General features: G+C 36.1%; 1 protein-coding gene across 1 annotated transcript in view; it reads left to right on the top strand.

Moving 5' to 3' along the window:
• LOC137245096 (focadhesin) overlaps window positions 1-20,291 on the top strand; it is a 50,411-nt gene that overhangs the window by 29,582 nt on the left and 538 nt on the right. Inside the window, exons 2-7 of the mRNA XM_067775214.1 lie at window positions 6,747-6,965; window positions 8,448-9,471; window positions 12,531-12,742; window positions 12,812-13,887; window positions 19,498-19,628; window positions 19,696-20,223. Coding sequence (XP_067631315.1) covers window positions 6,747-6,965; window positions 8,448-9,471; window positions 12,531-12,742; window positions 12,812-13,887; window positions 19,498-19,628; window positions 19,696-20,223 — 3,190 coding nt within the window. The remainder of the gene's footprint in view (window positions 1-6,746; window positions 6,966-8,447; window positions 9,472-12,530; window positions 12,743-12,811; window positions 13,888-19,497; window positions 19,629-19,695; window positions 20,224-20,291) is intronic.

Genomic DNA, 20,291 nt, shown 5'->3' with positions numbered 1-20,291 from the left:
GTATTGTTTTTAAAATCAGACTCTGGATCATCCGTAATCATCTCATTTCCATTATCTTCAAAACGTCTTTTGGGTGTTCTCTTTCGAATGTCCGGAAACTTTGGCGAGATGTTCAATTGAATAGCAACTGTTTTGCATTCGTTTAAAATTGTTTCCCATTGGTTCCTGAGGCATCTAGATGTCGGGGTGTCCCTCATAAATTCAGAAAACGAAAATTCAGAAACACATTTTTTCAGAAAACATTAGAGAGAACCCTTTTTTCAGAAAGACAAAATTCAGAGGTCAAAACTCAGAAGGTAAAATTCAGAAAGTAATCAGACGACGGAAAAAACATAAAATTTTTCTCAAAATTCAGAAACGTTCATTTATTTGGAAGGAATTATGTATAAAGAAAAAGTAGTAAAATCTAAAATTTTAAATTGTGTGCAACAGCAAGCGTGTAATTAATTAAATCTTTTCGCATTTATCTTTTTCAAATGAATTTACAATATTAAAGAAACAAAGTCTTTATATTTTATCTTGCGTTTCCGATATGGCTCGCCTCCAGCTGAAAATTGCCGCAGTTTTGTTTCTGTTATTGCATGTTCGTTTTTTATTTTATTTATGAAATTAAATATATTAGCGTGTGCCCCAAACGCACTTCGAATGACGTTGTGCCACCTTTCGATAGAATTATTTGTACGGACTTCCCCCAATTTGGTGATACTATACATATCCCAAATTCGATTGGATATAACGCCTTCTTTCGACGTTGCTGTGTTCTAGGCTGAAAAAAATTTCAGAAGTCAAAATTCAGAAAGTAATCAATATTTCGAATGCTAACTTCTGAAATTTGATTTCTGAATATTGATTTCTGAATTTTAGCTTTCTGAAAAAGGGTTCTGACTAAAGTTTTATGAAAAAATATCCAAATTTTTGTTTTCTGAACAAGATGTCGGACCTCAACATCTATGGTGGCGTCTCTAGCTTGGAGTACCACGTTTCTTTCATTAATGGTAGTCAGTATTTTGAACCAAATTGAGGACAGCAAGATACATTCGAACTTGTTGATGTACTTGAGAATGCCGGTAATATCTCCTTATGCTTGTGCAGTCAAATTTAGCTTAAGTTATGCGTTTAGTGCTTGTGTTAATCCTGGAACATGGTTTGCGAATGGTTTGATTGGCTTAATTCTAGCCGACCACCTAGTGTCTGAAAGACTGTGATGATAGCGCGGTACATTTTTTTAAGGATGTCCCATTGTTGTGCACTGCTGCTGAAAATAGTAAAACATTTTTCTACAACTCCGAAGAAAGTAATTGCAGCCGTGCAACATTCTGCAGCATCAACACCACATAAATTCAGGCTGTGGGTTGCACAAGGCGAGTAATCTTTTAATGGGATTTCATGAGTATGGCACATTAAATCAGCGATATCCTTACCAGTTTTTTGCTTACAATTCACGAAAGCCAAAAACCCTTCTTGAATTGTAAATTTTTTTGCTTTCGAATTGAAATGGAGGTAGCGCAAAATGAACAGTCTGTTCAACGTGACTAGCATCAGGCGTAGCATCAAAGATAATAGCAAAATACTTGGCATTCTTGCGTTGATCTAATATAGTTTCTCTCGCGTGCTTTGCACAAATTTCTATAAACTCATTCTGAATGTCTGGGGAAAGATAGTAAACTTGTAAAAGTTTGTGCTGCTGTTGTAAAATCCCAACTTTCCCCAAATGATCTCTAAGTATCGGGTCATAATGGCTTATGAGTTCTAAGATGCTCAAAAAATTTTCATTGCTTTGTTCACCAAGATATGTATTTACTTTCGCCTCTGAAAGCTAGGAATCTTTCACCCAAAAATAAAATAGTGTCCAAAATGTTATATAAAATTCCTTTCCACTTCTGAATTTCAGTGATTAGCTGTTCATTGATAAGTGTATCAATTGTAGCCTCCTTTTGAATTAGATTTTGTAAAGATCGCCCATGAATATAACATTTAATGTGATCTTGAGTATTTTCGTGTGCTGGCAGTTTATCGTATAGCTTCTTCCTACCTGCAATTTGGAATATCGGCCAGGACAACAAATTTTAGGTCGAATTAAAGTATTGGTGCTTAACAGTAGACATGGTAGGCAATAAAAAGCATTGCTATTGGCATTCCACACCAACAAGTCACGCTCCACTTTCTCTCCACATGCCAAGATTGTGTTCAACACGAGGTAGGAAATGCCTCGTCATGACAATCACGTGGAAAAATAACAGGACACTTTTGATAACCTCGACGAATTATTTCGTTGACTTCTTCAGATCGCAAAAACTCATTATTCACGGTACCGATTTCGAAGTCGTTTAAATAATCTGGACTTTGATACAGAGTTGGTGGTATTGTTGGAAGCCTTTTTGAAATGAACCTTCGTCAGTGTCACCACGAAACTTTACGATTTCGGATTCATGTAAACATACATTTTTGTTTGATGTTTTTATTGTTTCCTCACTGCTCGAAGGCCCAGGCATAAAATTATTATCAATAGTCGAATCGGATGCGGAACCTGAATGGTTTTGAGCCAGCTGCCAAATGAAATATATATTCTTAAATTTTAAGGAAAAGGACTTTTCTAATTATTTTTCACAGTTCACTATAATATTAAAACGAAATGCGTTTCGTTGCTTTCGAAATTCGGCTTAAAAATTGCACATGGAACAACTAAAGACTCCTGAATTTAAAAAAATATCTTAGTACATCTAAATCGCGGGTCCCCTCTGAAACTCCGGGCCCGGGGGAATCCCCCGCCCCCCCTCGTCGGGCCTGCTTGTAGGATATTTTTATATTATTCTGCATTCATAGTTTCTTTACATAATTTTTTACAGCCAAATTGTCGTACTACTTGTGTCGTATCCGAATATCATGTAAAATGAACCTTACGGCAAAGTGGACTTAAGCTGTTCTTCCTATGAACCACAGATATATTATCCCACTCATCATTTAGATGATTAAATTTTGAAGTTACCTACATATCAATACAATTTCATTACTCTTTCTGACTAAATAATGAGTTATCATACAATTGAACAAAAGAAATAATCAAATATGAATACTTTTGATGACCAAAAACTGAAAAGCATTTTTCGATCACTTTTTGAAGTCCTGTGATTATTAGATATTTATATTTCATAAAAAACAACGAAAGAAATAATCGAATATGCTTACCTAAATATAGTTTTTCAATCTGGCTAATTAAAGACAATATGGAAAGTCTCTGGCAATGAGGCTAGTAGCTTCTTATATCGTGACGAAGACCATATATGAAAATCAGTCTTTATAAAATGACGAAAGAAAGGTCTATTTTTCTGCAAAATTTTTGTACGATATCTGTTAAAACCACTATGACTCAAGTTTTATAATAGACCAACGTTTCTGCTTCAGTTGGACGAAATTTTAACTTTTATAAAATGACGAAGGTCTGGTAGTCACGGGCTCTTGTTCTATTAAGTTTATTACAAATTGCCGTACGCTCACATAAATTGTGCGTGTGTTACGAGTTGTGGGTACCTCTACTTCCTACTAGGGTTTAATATAAACTCCGCGCACGAGTCTCGAGTCGTTCGTATATAAGTGGAATTTAATTGTGTCCATTTACACAACTATATATTAAAGGGCTTAAAATCTTTCAACAACACTGGTTTACAGGTAAAATGTACCAGAGACGCCATTATGAAATTCCTATGTAAAATCACCCTCTGATTTCGAAAATCAAGGTTATTTTTAATTCTATGGTAACGTTTTTGACATATTTACGAATAACGGTTTTTTCAAAGACAAAAAAAATGGGTCCACTTAATCATATATATCTCAATAACGAATTGAGCAATTCCAAAAATCTTATTTTTTTGGTAATAAAACAGAGCTTAGAGAGAAAAAAACAAATCTGCAAAAAAAATAAAAAGTTTTCGATACTTCCTCGCAAAGTACAAATTTTTTTATATTTTTACAAAAAAAATGGAAAAAATCCGTAATGATTGTTCGTTATCTTTGAATCTGCAGGGCCTAGCAAAAATGTGTTGTATGCACAGTTTATAGCAAATTTTATTAGCTTCAAACCGTTTTGGAATTGTTAAATTCGTTCTTGAGATATATAAGATTAAGTGGACCCAATTTTTATTTTTTTTTTTTTTTGGAAAAAACATTTATTAGTAAATATCTCAAAAACGTTACCATAGAATTAAAAATAACCTTGATTTTCGAAATCAGGGGATGATTTTACATAGGTATTTCATAATGGCGTCTCTGGTGCAGAAAAAAATTGGAATTTGTGATCCAGTGTAATTAGATAATTTTCAGACACTAATAGTAGCTCATTCAGCACATTCGAAACGTCGATTTTCGGTATCCGACGTTCATCCACAGTTCAAAATCCAAGGCGAAGCCGAGAATTTTTAGTGGATGGTCTAAATCGACGTTTAGTATGTGTAGAATACGGGATTTTACTCAATTTCTATCCTAGACGTCCATCCCGATATCTGCTTTTGGATTAGAATTTGAATAAAATAAATAAAAAATAAAAGTTTTCCCATAATTTAGTTTATAAATCTTTCGGTGAAACTTTTCCGAGTCGGGAGTTTGGGGTCCCTCGTAGCTGGGGGCCCTGGTGCACGGCACCGCTTGCACCAGTCTCGGTACATCCCTGCCGGTAATTCTCATAGAAGAAAAAAGGCCTGGGGTACTCGTAAAGTTTGATCTATAAATGTGCAGTTGTGCGTCTACATAGAGCTCACTTAGGGGTTGAAGTTAAAACACAACAGAATCCACTTTGCCAGAAACAAGGCATTTCCGGCTTTTTGGGAAAGTATTAGTCCTCGATTTTTTGTTGAAGTTTTATCGGTATCTGTTTCATAACAAGCAGATGAGTAGTCGATTACTATTCGATAATATACCGATAACAAATTGCTGAAACTTCAATAACAAATCGAGAGCTTTTATATAAAAATTGATAGCTTTTCGATAGCAAATCGAAGAATTTTTGATCGATAAAAAATAAATATTTTTTCGATAATAAATAGATAAGTTTTCGATAACAAATCGATATCTTTTTCGCCCTAAATCGTTAACTATTCCATAGCAAAAAGATAAACTTTCGATAACGAATCAATCCATTTTTGGTAATACGTATATCGATGATTTTCGATAAATAATCGAATGAATAACCTCAAATTAATCAAGTTCGATAAGAAATAGATAATTTTTCGATAAGAAAACGATAACTTTTTCATAATAAATCAATAAATTTTTAATAATATATCGATAACTTTTCGATATATAATCGATATATTAACCTGAAATAAATCCAAGCTATATTGAAGAGAGGCGCTATCCAGAAGCCACGGCTCTCATTTTCGGGTAAGAACTATCTCCAACATGGTGGTGTAAAGAGCTAAATTACTTATAAGTCAGGTAGTTAAGAGAGACCTTTGAGCTAACAAAGGCTGTGTAAAGCGGTGCATACTGGGAGGAGTATATGAATCTGTTAAGGATATTTGAACGTGAAACAAAGTTTACTAAAAGAGGCTCATGGAAAAATGCTTGTGAAGACAACAAATGCACCAGCGGAAGAGCTAGGTTTAAAAAAACAAGTCCTGTCAAGGGTAAAATATTACTATTACCGATAAGGAAAAGTACGCGAAGCGCTTCTGGGCATTAAAGGAGTTGTGTAGTTCTACCTTTTCAAGGGGTTTGATCATGTAGCGTAAAATACAAGGAATGATGACCGAAAGCGAAATTGAATGTTACCGCCCATTCTGCAAGTATATATCGGCAGGTCCTAACCAATACAGGAAAACCAATACAGGAAAACTAGTTTAACATCTTTTCTTTTCAAAACACTTGAGAGGCTTATAAATGTGTATATAAAGTCGAACATGTATGAAATACTCTTTTCTGCAACAGAAAAGGCCTGTACCAAAGGCCTACATAGTTTGGTAATGAACAAAGAGAAAGCCTTGGAATACAACGAGTACGCCTTTGGTATCTTCCTGGATCCGGACTGCTATCCATGGTTTTTAATTTCATTGAAATACATTCAGGCTTAAGAAATTGTATCGGCTGAATGCCAAGCTGCAGGAAGATTACGGCCACATGATCCGTCAACAGGGGCACGCCGCAGGACGAGGTTTTATCTCCTCTCCTGTGGGTGGTAGTCATCAGCAAGCTGCTGAAGAGGTTCCACTGCAAGCGGCGTATGCAGATAAAGTTCCACTAAACACTGCGGACAGTTTTCTAACTAAACTTCCTCATCTAAATAACATTTAATTAAGCAATACCTTGCGCCGTGCTCCTTTCAATTTTCCCTACAAATTGTCGGGATGGCACGTACAAGTTTTATGCAGACTCCGAATGGCATCTGCAAGGCAAATGGATTTTCACTGAGAAGCTTTTTTTGTTTACCAAATCACTTCCGAGGGGCGACATCGCTGATTGAATTTAATTGAAAAAACTATTTTCTAATTTTTCGATGTTGTTTTGTCCGGGAGTTGAACCCAGGACCTTCGATGTGGGAGTCGGAGCACGTTACCACCACACCACGGCGGCCGCCCGTCTAAATAAAATACTCTATTATTAAAGCATGTCTGATAAAGGCGTGTGGCTACCTGGATCATTCTTCAGCAGTCTCAATATCAACTTCGATTCGCCTTTCTACCCTTTAATAAATTACATTTAGTTAATAATCGTACTTTTGAAAGATTCGTATACTAATCAATTCTTCATACTTTTAGTTCCATACAATATATAACGATCACTGAAGGAATCATCAGTGTGCTGCTGCTAGGTTTGAAACGAAAGTTGGCGCTTTTAAAAAACAACGAAACCTTTCAAAGCACATTTGGTTTAAAAACGCAACAACATCCTATTATAACGTTACTACAAAATCCCGCCGTCAACATGAACGATGTGGCAAACAAAATTGTTGGTATTTGTAATCATCATGATCAGCAGTAAGTTCAGATTAAAAATTAAAGTTATAAAGGCCAATTAATGGTGACTTATAACCATATAACCATAACCAGATAAAACAGCTGATCGAACCTACCTTATGGAAATCAATGTAATCGATTAATGGTGCCATACCATAACGCTAACGCCATAACCATACCATAGCCAACCAATTGGTTTTTGGTTTCTCGCCATATACATAACTTAAAAATATTTGAGTTGGTGAATTTAATAACTTTTTGTAGATTTTATTCATTGTTTTGGATACGTTATGACTAAGAGACTTATTTTTTGTGGAATATGTTTGTAATTTTTTGCGTTTTCTTCATTTTTTATGAAATTTTCACGATTTTTAGGTTAAGGCACCATTAATCGATCACATTGGAGATGGTTATGGATATGGGTATGGGTACGACTATGGCGTTAGGGTTAAGGAAGTTTAATTAGCCCTATAGTAATGATTATGGTTGTCAATACTCTCAGAGAAAAAATCGTTCTAAAACGAACGAAAAAAGTTCAAAATTAAGAACATTCGTGACAAAAGTCAGTTAAGTACGTTTTTTCTTAACTCGTGACCGATGGGCTTGTTTTAAGAACAGTTTTTCCAAGCACACCGTTCGTATTTTATGACCAATTCACACATCAATAGTGAACCTTCTGTGCTTATTTCAAGCTCTATTTGGGCTTGATTTAAGATTTTTCGTTCTCACGCTGCGAGAACGATTTGTGCTCGATTAAACAGTTTTCGGTGACAATTCAAGAACAGTTTGTGCTTGATCATTGGTGGAAGTGGGAAGGTACAATTTATTTTTTTTTTTTTAATAAATTATTTTTTGTCATAATTAAAAATATTGATAACAAAAAAAACTATTATTAAAACCAAAAAATGCATATTATTTTGAGAATTGCCTGTGCATATGTGAATGGAACTGAGCGAAAAATAAGAGTTAAAAAAATAGAATATAAAAAAATTGTTTTAAAAAACTTCAGAGTTCGATGGCGATCGAACTCGCGCCACACGAGCGCAACCATAACATCATAGCCGCTGGGCCACTACAACTGCTTGATAGCTTGTGCCAAATGTATTAAACATTGCAGTGCATACGAATTATACCGTTTCTTTTTTCTTGAGCTTAATTTAAGAACATTGTTCTCATTAATAGAACATTTGTTCATATTTTAAGACCAACCGTTCTCTTTTCAAGAAATAGGTTGTCAGTTCAAGAACAAGGGTGTTGTTGTGAGAACAGGTCGTTCGTCTTTCAAGAACAAAAAAGTAAGAACATGGAAAGCTTGAGTTGAGTCCGGTGGTGCTGGATTTTAGAACGACGTTTTTCTCTGAGTGTATTGACATAAACACAATGCAAATTCAGTAGGTATTTGGCAACATAGATGTTGTTTTTGTCAATATTGACAGTAATCGTAGTCCTTATCGTGTTATTAATGTAAATATATCACCCAAAATTCTCTCTCTTCGCTTACAGAATAAAAGAGCACAGCGTTGAATATTTACGTGTAGTCTTCCTTTATGTGCTCTGCAGTCCACAAACGCTGCCCGATTCAAAAGCCATATGGACTGCTTTACTTACACACAGTAAAACGAATCCAAATGCTATACAACTTGTACGAGAAATATTTTGTTGGAGTAAATTTAATTCATCAACAACGTGCCTGTTGACAAGCACGCTCCTAATTGAAGCAATTGAACACTGCCTTAACTCGAATGATTTTACCACCGCAATTGATTTGTGCCTGTTCCAAGCATTAATTATAAACAAACTCAACAAATATGCCATCGATCCACGTCCAAGCTTACATTGTTTATTAAGCGTATTGCACAATGTACGCGAACATACTGTTAATCATTACAATGTTTTACTCGTTCTAATGGCTGAATGTTTACATTTGTTATCACCAAATTATCTACATGAACTCCTGCGTGTCATCTCGTTTATTGTGGTGCAAGAAAACTGTGGGAATCAATACATTCTGAACATGTGCCTTGATGGTATCATCCAGTGGATGTCTCAGACTGCATTCATACCCTCAGAAGGTCTGGCACTTGCTCATCAAATTGTACGTAAAATACTTGGACGCAGTAAGGAGACATCCGTGCCTGTAGTGGTGCACACCAACGATTTGCAAGTAGGACAAGTGCGCTACTTTCATCAGGATATAGCAATTGCTTTTGATGTGGCAAAGTTGGTGGAATCTTTTGATGAATCAGAATTTAAAGATATATTCATATTTGTTGATACGCTCAATGTTAAAGCGAATTCAATGTTTTCTCAACGCTTACATCTGTTTCTGCGTGCATTATTCCTGTCCCGTGAACCTTCAATGGATTGCTGGTTTAAAATATATGAAGCTATACTCGAAATAATCAAAGTTAATAGCAATATTGCTTATGATTTCTTGATGACGTATATATTCAAATTGGCTGGTGAACAACAGCCCGAGATACAAATGGAGCTACTGCGTGGGTTGCCCAGTTTTGGTGTTTCGAAGGTAAAAGATAAATATATTAAGAACTTAATATCTAGAAAATATAAAAATCGCATGCCACAATATATGTGCAATCAAATTTGTTATCGCAATTAACGGACAAAAGTATTAATTAGGTTAGGTTGAACTGTAAGGACCTTATATAGACAGAATGAGCTCATAGTGCACCATAAGTTTGCTTAACGACCAAACTATTGGCGTTTTCTTTTCTGAAAATAATGTCACCCGCTTGGTTCTTCTCAGCCTTCTGTTGTTGTTGTTGTTGTAGCAATGCTTCAGCCTTCTCGTAAGTTTGTGTGCTCATTTCCCAAAATATTTCCCACTAAATAGGAAAACGGGTACCATTACCTACTAATTCAGCTATTTTGCAGATCGCCAGGTGACTTAGGTTAAAAGTTAGGATTTAAAAGTTCAACATGAGGGTATCATTTTTTCCAGAAAAGAAAATGCCATAAGTGCAAGTAAACGTTATTAAGCAAGTTTATTACCTATAGATCAAATATGTTTGTGGTGGTTTGAAATAAGGAGGAGAGGAAGAATTATTCTAGTGCTAAACGAGTGGAGGAAAAAAATTTCCATAGATGTATTTTAAAGAAGTAGTTAGCAATTTTGCCAATATGTGTGGTGGTATATTTTTTCCTGGAAACAAAGCAAATTTGTTGAATCTCCGCAATAGAGAAAGAAATAGGGTGACGAAAATGAAGAGGAATATTTTTAAAACGGAAAATTTTTGGACTGAATTGGGTAAATATTTCTTAAAGATAAAGTAATATGCAATGTTAGGAAAGAGGGTGTCACGTCCTTTCTGAAAAAAATATATGGTAGTAGTGCAGTTTACGGTTCCCACCCTAAAGTTGGTCCAAGATTTTCTAGTGAGGTATCAAAAGACGCGTATTAATCTCGAGAACAATAATCCGGAAAAGAAAAATTGTATCTCTGTCCGGAGATATTTGCAGTTGAAGTTGGCGATTTTAATGTGGTTGTTGTTGTGTTTGTACCCACAAAAAAAATTGTGCATATACCACACACCCGGACTTGGCATGGCGTAGCCCAGGGTTATTTTTTATAAGCGCGGCCGAAGGCCGCCGACGCAGAAAGGTGTTCTGCGCAAAAATACTATGGATCCCACCCCCGGTTTCGGAGGGTCCCGCGGGTCTTTTTCGGATTTTCGTTAATATCTTTTGAACGGGTAAAAAAAGTTAACTTCCGCTTTCGGATTCTTGATCTAGACGTGAATACTCGTCTTTTGATACCTCACTCGAAAATTTTGGCCCAAATTTCGGTGGGTACCGTAAATTGCACTATTACCAAATATATTTGGTTATATCTTCGAAAATATAGGAGGGTAGAAGGAAGAGGGTAACGGAAAAGATGTGAAGATTTAGGAGGAGAAGAAAGGATAAGTGAAAGAAAGAAAGAGAGGAGTGGAAGGAAGGAGGAGAGGAAAATAAAAATAAGATTAGTAGTATACTAAGAGGGAAGGCTGAAAGACAGTGGACTGCGGAAAACGAATGGGGGGGAGATTATACTGCGGAGATATACGCAACGTAAGCCACATACTCCTGCGATCACTTCGCTCAAAAACGAATGAGGTCAAAAAAGACAATTGGCGGCCTAATCGCGGGGAAAGTCATGAATAACATAGCTTTCGTAAGTGAAAGAAAGCATACGGTCAGCAGAGATATAAGAGAAAAATAATTCTCGCCAAACAATAAGATGGTTGATTAGCCCTGTTGGCGAGCAGATATAGAGCTCACGCAAACGCTTCGCAATCGATGATTTTTTAAACGTGGTTCCAAAGGAAAGGAAAGGCCCTTCAAAGGAAAAACTTAGTGCTACATTCAGAGTGTACTTCATGTTATGCGTATAGTTAGCGTTTCTATCCAAAAATCAGCCTTGTCTACTCCTGTTGAAGACTTGAGCTGAGCCCCCAGCGGGTTAGGGGGTCAGAATATACACGCGGTAGGTATGTCTGCCGTAAGAGGCGACTAAAATACCAGACTCAAGGGGTGTGTAGCGCAACCCTTTCAGGTTGCCAGCGCAATATATAGCTTCTCCAAACCCAATTGTCAACCTCACCTATCCGTCGCGAGGCTCTGGCGACCCCAAGCTTCTCACGGAACTTGGGGGTGGGGAGGGAGGTCTGGCCTGGAGGTTTACTGTGGCCATATAAATCGTTCCCGAGATGGTTGGGCTAGCACCTTAAAGGTGCTGTGTTACCGGAGCGTACCGGATCTATAACCGGCCAAGGACCATCACATCGATAACACTCCCCAAAGCCTTCGGGGTTATCTCTACACCAACCACAACAACTTGAGCTGAGCTAACAAACTTCAAAATCTTTTCATGTTGAAGCGATCGAAGCTTGACCTCAAAACCTGCCGAAGACTCATAGTAACACCGAGGTTCCAGTTATCGGACCTTAAAAAGGGATGATTAGATTTTTTTAGCATCTTATTTTCGGGGCTAGTATAAGTTTAAAATTATTTTCGAGAAAGTTTCTTAATTATGTTGGGTATAATTTCAGGACTATTTCGGGATCGCTTCTGTTTTTTGGGGTATTTCTGGGATCTTTTTAGGGCTGTTACGGGGTCAGTTCACAACTATTCTAAGACAAATGTTGGAGTTATTTGTGCGGGCATATATGAACTGGTTCCGAATAGTTTTCAAATGCAATTCGAAACTGAAGAAATTGCTTCCAGCATCATTTCAACACAACGTTTGGATTATTTGGAGAACATTTTTCCGGATCATTTAAGAACTACTTTGGTAAACGCAAAGTACTCCTATCTTAAATTTTAGCCTAATTTTAGAACTTAAATGCTTTCTTGTTTTTTTTTTTTAATATTTGGGTTATGAGATACGAAATACTTCTAAACTCTAACGAAGCCAAAAACCGGAGCTCCAAGAATAGTAATTCATATATTCTGCATCACAAGACGACTTTCTAGTAATGGGTCCTTTCCACAAGTTAAACGCGCCTTTGTAGCAAATTTCGCCATTTGCTTGAAACGTCCTATCACTTATACACCCTTTTTCTATATCTCCTCCCTTTCTTCCAGGATAACATCCCAATGATTTTAAATACGATACGTAATCTCACTGCCGAAAATATCACATTTGCAATGGATTTATACTTACGTTTATGGCGTGTTGAGCCACGTACATATACCTTCTTAGTTAAATTACTCTCAATACCTCAAAAGGATAACACCAAACGCTGGGAGTTTGAAATAGCCAAGACACACACCATACGCGAAATATGTTATGACAAGTTAGTGTGCAACTTATAAGATAACTAGATTCAGTATTAACTCAATATTTATATTGCTTTTCCTTTCAGGCCCACACAGCACGGTTCCGAATTGGTTTCACATCTCTCTGATACATTAAATTCATGCACCGATGATGCTGGGGATTTGGCCACTTCGTTGGCACTCGATGCTATCGTCGCACTTTGTGATAGTCATACCGTTAATATTGTCTCAACATGGCGCGTACTTAGTAATACATTTCGACATGAACGTCGTCCGCGCGCATTAAAATCTCTTTATCGCTTTTTTGCACACATACCAGCATTGCACACGCCCACTTTAGAGTATGAACAACTGGTTGATGAGGCGCTTGAACAACTTTGGTTAACAGTGAGTCGTGGGGATGCAGAACCCGAACTAGTACGCGAAGCTTTGATGGCATTGAAAAATTACGAAATAGGCACACTATTAGCTATGCGTCATATACCCATGCAATTTCGTGTAGAAACAGTGTCAGGTACCCGGCGTGAGTTTGCTGGTGGTCGTGAGGTGGTTGATTTGCAGCAAGAAATGGTACCTGGTGAAGTTTGGGTACATCTTTTACAAAAAATACGTCCTGAATGTGGTGCAGCAGCTGCCGATTTGATAGCACATCATATATATGCCGAAATTAATGGCTATCGTAGTGGCGTCTATCGTTTGCCAGAAGGCAAACCAGAACCACGAAAATTGCAAGGACTATTTGCTCAGAGTCCATTGCGCGCTATAGTCAATTATTTGGTGGGACAATCACGCTTTGGTGATCATGTTACAGAACCGCATGTTGTTATAAATGCGTTGCGCGCAATTTCCAAAAAGTTTTCCAAACCCATACCGCCGCTGGATTGGTGCTTTCTACATTGTTTCTTCCATCTCTCCTTTGAAGCTAGGAAATATTGTATATTGATAGCGAAAAACCAATTACTGCACTCTGGTACAGCGAAACGTTTATTGGAAAACTTCCTAGCGGATTTCGAACCGAATTGTTTTGAAGAAGATTTGCTTTTGTTGTTTTCTTTGTTGCCGGAAATCGCAAATGGCGTTAGTTTGCAAATTTTAAAGAATTTCGCTGAGAAAATAGCAATTTATTCATTCAAGGAATCACAGTTGATTGGCTTTGTTGAAGGTAAGTTTGGAATTAATATTAAGGTACATAGTTCGAATTAATGTTTATACCTATATGCAGCTTGTAGTAAAGTTTCTATATCTTTTTTGAAGAGTTTGTTTGGACCAATTTTAAGTTTTATGGTTTGCTGGGTTGAGTCGTCTAAATAAGCATACTTTGTTTTTGTTTACTTTGTTCGCCTAGCGGTAGAAAGAAAAGGCAGACATTTAGTAATTATATATTAGACTGGGTCGATTTATGAACCGATATCGCGCCATCGATTTTTCGATAGGATTTGGTCTCAGAAAAAAAAGATCCACAACACATACCCAAAAAAATAATTTTCGAGCCTGCGAAAAAAATGGCGAAAGGGTAAATTTTTCGACCAAAACACTCCCCAAAACCCAAAAAATATATATTTTTTTTTTTTCAAAACTGTTATCGCCAACGTTTTTACAACAGTTTTTTGAAAAAAAAAATATTTTTTGGGTTTTGGGGAGTGTTTTGGTCGAAAAATTGACCCTTTCGCCATTTTTTTTTCGCAGGCTCGAAAATTATTATTTTTTGGGTATGCGTAGTGGAACTTTTTTTCCTGAGCCGAAATCCTATCGAAAAATCGATAGCGCGATATCAGTTAACTTTCGTCCATACAAAACGATCCAGGTTTTTATATATGTATATAAAAATTCAGAAATAGAGTTGGGATTCTACCGGGTATTTACCATTTTTATGGGTAAATGCCAGGAAAATACCCGGAATATTCCTTTTTTGTATCTTTTTTTGGGTATTTAAAAATCATTTGAATCGAGGCTGCTTAGAATTACAATCAGTAATTAAATTTATACGTCATTTGAAATTAAAAAATTTTCGTTTTTATTTTAAACAACCAACCCAGCAAACACCCGGAGTCAACAATTAGTCTGAAAGGAGTCCAAGCTTTGAATCAGAAAAGCGTCGAAAAGCGTAGGAGGGTAAAAGGAAATTTAATTTTTGCCTTTTATTTAACGGCCTAAAAGCTCCTAACCTAGCATGCAAAAATTAGCATTTATCAACTATTTATGTTAGTCACAGCGAGTTTGGAATAAATTTTGAAACTTTGTTACGACAATTTTAAATTTTAATACAAAATGAATTACATTTGTACATTATTGTTACCCTTGCTATCCTTTTTGTATAAGCATCGACGTTTTTCCGCTCATGGACTCTTCTCGACATTTTTAATGTGACGCAAAGCTGCCACGCTCTGTCGAGGTGTGTCGAACTATATATAACCCCAATAAGCGCTGACGATGCCTAATAAAAAGGTCATATAGGTGTCAGATAATCAGAGTTTATTAGAGTTAAAAATGACGCCAAAGAGCTCCAGTAGAGTATAATATAAGCTGTATAAACGCCTTTTAAGACTTATGTCAGACTCTTATTTAGGCTCAAATGATATACATTAATAGGCTCATATAGGACGACCAGTGCAAGGAGGAAATACATTGGTTTCGGCCTCCCAAATGAGCACATACCGACTGTAAACGCTCCAATTTAGATATTTTTCAGACTCTTTTTTGACTTAAAATGTTTACTGGGTAAACTTAAATTTTTGCAACGACATGCATTATGGGCGAAATATTTTTAAAAAACGATGGATTACAGATTAAAACTAATTCAACCGATAGCGTAATGGATAACTACCCACCAATATAGGAGAAATTGGGTACATTTTGAATTTGTGTGTTTGTTTCCCATATTTTCCAAAAGCTTATTTTTACCCTTCTTTTGGGTAAATATTTGGATATTTACCTATTTTTACCATATATACCCAATTTACCGGGTATTTACCATTTGGGTGTTTACCCCTTTCCCATCTCTATTCAGAAATCATAAAACCAATTGAAATCTTCCAAAAAAAAGTTATGAGCTAGAAATATTTTATATATGTACATCAAAGGGAATTTTCATACCTAGCTAAACTTGTAGACAGGGTATTAGGTTAGATTAAGATATTAGATTTAATAGATTGAAATACATATATTTACCAAATTTGGTATATATACTTGCTTATCCGAACGCAGAATATATCAGTATTGAAAATGAGTGAAATCGTACGTTAACCATGCGGAATTTTTCGATATCGAAAAAGGCCGATAATTGGTGAATGAAATATGGCTTTATGGCGTGAAATTGATATTTAGTAAAATTTTGGAATAGGGGAGTGGCTCCGCCTACGTTTATTACCAGAAAATTCAAAAAGCCGTTAATATCATGCTAAAATTTGACAGAAGCTTTGGCAGTGCTATGACAGTCACGCCCATTTTATAAAAATCTTTCTTTTCAAAGTATAATCGTAACTGAATTATGCTGATATTCCACCTCAGTAGTGATATGGTAGAGCAAAGTACGATAGATTGAAAACTGCTGAATGTGGGCCTGCCTCGCCTCATTTTTTGGTCAATATCTAAAATACTATTATGCCATAAGTCAAACAAAAATAAACCATTCCTAGTGGAATTCGGTGAGGACATTTTTTATTTTTATTCCGGCAACTGTTTGTAGTCTAAATGGGCGAAATCAGTAGAAAGCCACGCCTACTTTTTGACCTTCCGTTCATCAGTTAACACGATAACTTGCGCAAAATGTAGATACCTTCACCTAAATGTAGGACTCGAGCTAATCTGAACTCGCTATTTCAGAGTTTGTTTCAAAAACGCCCTATCTGAGATTAAATTCAATACAGTTTTTCCATTACATTTATAAAAAAAATGCTGAGGTGAGGCGTTCTTCAACCAAGTTCTGAGATAGGGCCCTTTCGAAACAAATTATGAAATAGGGTGTATCAGGTTCAATACCGGAACGTAAAAGATCTATATCCGGCAAAGGGCCATTAACATCGATTATACTCCCCAAGAGCTTCCGGATCTGCAACAACAACAAGTAAAAGAAAACTTTAAAGCATCTTTGAGTTAAGCTGGCTCGAGGTCAGGTGTAATAGAAACACCAGAAGTTCTCGGAAAACCGATATATTTCGATGTATGATACTCCACGTCATACGGTGCAAGCATGAAAATAAATTTGCCATGAGCACGATTACCAAAGGTAATCAAAATATATCGGTTTTACGAGAACTTCTTGTGTTTTTATTACACCTGACCTCGAGCCAGCTTAATTCATTAATATGAACAGTTTAAAGTTTTGCAAGTCGATGATATTGTAACGAATTTATGGAAACTCCGCTTATTTTACACCTTCTACTAACGTTCGTATCACAAAATTGTTGAATAAATAACTCCAATATTCAATAGTGCAAAATGGTCTTTATTAGACTACTTTGAAAATACTCCACATAACACTTATACTTCGTAACTGATAGCGTGCTTAAATCAAACTGAATTCTGATTACTCAGCTTTAACTCCTTTTATACTCTCTAATGCCTCGTTCGCATACTTCTAGGCGTTTCTTCTTCTAGAATTTACTACTTGTTTACCAGCTATAAACTACAGATGCACGATTAGAGCTTCTCGCATAGCCATATACGCGTGTATATATGTGAGTTATACTCCCACCGATGATTGCATACTTTTGTGAATAGCTCAGATATATGCATGTGTTTGTGCGTTTCTCTCCGCTGCTTGTACGTACATATGTGTAGACATAATTATTGATTTGTTTATGTAGATACAAGTGACTGCTTAGTATCGGCTTAGAGTTGATAGTATGCCTTAGTGTTGCTAATATTCGTCACAATATGTTGCAATTTATCAAAAATATGGTTATTTATTGTAAAAGTACCTGGGCGACCGAGCTTTGCTCGGTAATCTTCGAGTATGCCGCATAACATACTTTGTTCTACATGTCATCATTAATCAAACTCCACTTTTTTTATATGTACATTTATTATATACTAGCAGAGTACCCGACGTCGTTCGGGTATAAATAAAAGCAGTACTATATAAACTAATATATTAGACTAATCCCAACCCCGATTTGTATGGGAGATGCCACGCCCCTTTTTCGCTATCCGCAATTTTTCCCGAGGGGGTAGGGATTAGTATTATATACCTCCTCACCTAATTTCAGTCGTATAGCTTTAATACTTTCAGATATATTGACAACGAAAAAATCCAGTTGTATGGGAGGTGCCATGCCCCCTTTTTCGTTATACCCAGTTTTTCTGGAGGGGTCGTCTAGCTTAATCTTTCAGATATATTGACTACGAAAAATTCCAGTTGTATGGGAGGTGCCACGCCCCCTTGTCGAAAACTTTTTTTATATGGCCTACCATAGATTGACGCACTCAGGGTATGTCATGGCAAAATTTCGTTCGATTCCATTCTGCGGTTTAGGCTTCAAGTCCAAACATACATACAGACATACTTTCACATACCAATATTTGATTTCCTTAAAAATTTGTTTTTAAAAACAATACAAACACTAACCGCAAAATGAACTGGAATGAAAAATTTGAAATGGGTAATTCCAGCCTATAATATAAGGGATTGTTATGACGATTAGTGGAATCGAGAACTAAATTATTTAGGTCGAGTATCTTCATGCGCCGAATTATTAATTTCAAACATTTTGGTATATCTTTTTGCTATGGTGAGAAATCTTTCTAATAGTAATCTGTGACAAATTGCAATTATTCATTTCATATTTGCCAAAAATATGCATTTAAATATATTTTGCTAGAATTTGCCTGGGTGCCTTGATATTGCATTTCAATTTTATTAGCGTGTGTGAAATTCAGAAAATTAAGTCGAATCATGTATAAGATTTTTTTACGAAGATTTTTAACTTTAAGGTTCTCCTTTAAAGCTTTAATAGAATATGAGTAAGTAGAGTACTATTTCTTCTAACTTCCCCAACCCTAAATGGCAACCCTACTCAAAAATGTTCCTATTGTAATGCGGAGTGAAATACCTTTCGTTTGGTACCCATATCGGCATATTTCATGCAATTTTTTTAATTTCGAATAGGTGGCAACCCTAAATGGCAACCCTACTCAAAAATGTCCCTATTGTAATGCGGAGTGAAATACCTTTCGTTTGGTACCCATATCGGCATTTCATGCAATTTTTTTTTTAATTTCGAATAGGTGGCAACCCTATATGGCAACCCTACTCAGAAATGTCCCTTTTGTAATGCGGAGAGAAATACCTTTCGTTTGATACCCATATCGGCATATCTCATGCAATTTTTTTTAATTTCGAATAGGTGGCAACCCTACTCAAAAATGTCCCTATTGTAATGCGGAGTGAAATACCTTTCGTTTGATACCCATATAGGCATATCTCATGCGATTTTTTTTAATCTCGAATAGGTGGCAACCCTAAAGGGCAACCCTACTCAAAAATGTCCCTATTGTAATGCGAAGTTAAATACCTTTCGTTTGGTACCCATATCGGCATATATCATGCAATTTTTTTTAATTTCGAATAGGTAGAAAGTCGTAGAAGATGATAATACATTACCTCTGTGCCAAATTTCATTTAAATCGGTTGAGCCGTTCCCGAGATCGTTCGGGGCTATACAAATATACGAATATACAAGACTTGCTCGTTTAAAGTTTATGATGAGATATAAGATATATAAATTAATTGAATATAACATCGCAAAAAAATGTCTTTTTCTTATATCTTCAGGATGCCTCTTTGAAAAATTTATAGACAGTGTGAAATACGTATTTCTAGGCAAATGTGACATACCAGAAGTGCTTGATATTTTCACACTGATAGTAGAACGTTATATGGACTCCATGGATCTGGATTCAAGAGTAAGGTTTATTCATACAAAATTAGTATTTAACAAAATCAAAAATTAAATTTTCCAATTTCATCCAGCTCTTTGAGCGTTATACCGAAGTCGTATCCGTGCTGCATCCCAACTCTATTGATGGGCTCACCTCACCAGCGAATTGGTGGGAAACTCCTATAGGAAAGCTGAAAAAAGCGACAATTATACGTTGTTATTTAGTATTGTATAACACAAAATTGACAAACCCATTAAAATGGCTTTCACCCATTATCGATGCATATGCAACTAGGCACGAAGAGCAACAATTCTTTTTCCGTCATTTAGTTGCAACTTTGTATGCCTACAATAAGGATGAACAGTCTTGTAACTGGATTATGGAAATGTTTTTACAAATACAAGCACTACTCGCCGAATCATCTAACAAAGAGAAATTAGATAAAGTTTTATATCTTTTAGATATTTTCATTTTAGCTGTGGTTGTGCTTTCCGGTTGCGCTGTATTATTGGGTAATTTGGATGCAGTCGCAACACAGCGTAAAGATCGTTTTGCACTTTTTCCAGAGAGTATGCAACTTTTGTGTGAGCATGTGTTCTGGAAAGATCAGGAAGCAAAGGTACATATTTTAAGTAAAATTTTTCATTGCATACATACAGAATGCAGTACTAAATTTGTTTTTTCTTC

Source organism: Eurosta solidaginis, chromosome 3 (assembly GCF_040869045.1).
Source record: "Eurosta solidaginis isolate ZX-2024a chromosome 3, ASM4086904v1, whole genome shotgun sequence".
Lineage (NCBI taxonomy): Eukaryota > Metazoa > Arthropoda > Insecta > Diptera > Tephritidae > Eurosta > Eurosta solidaginis.
This window is presented reverse-complemented; position numbering and strand designations above follow the sequence as displayed.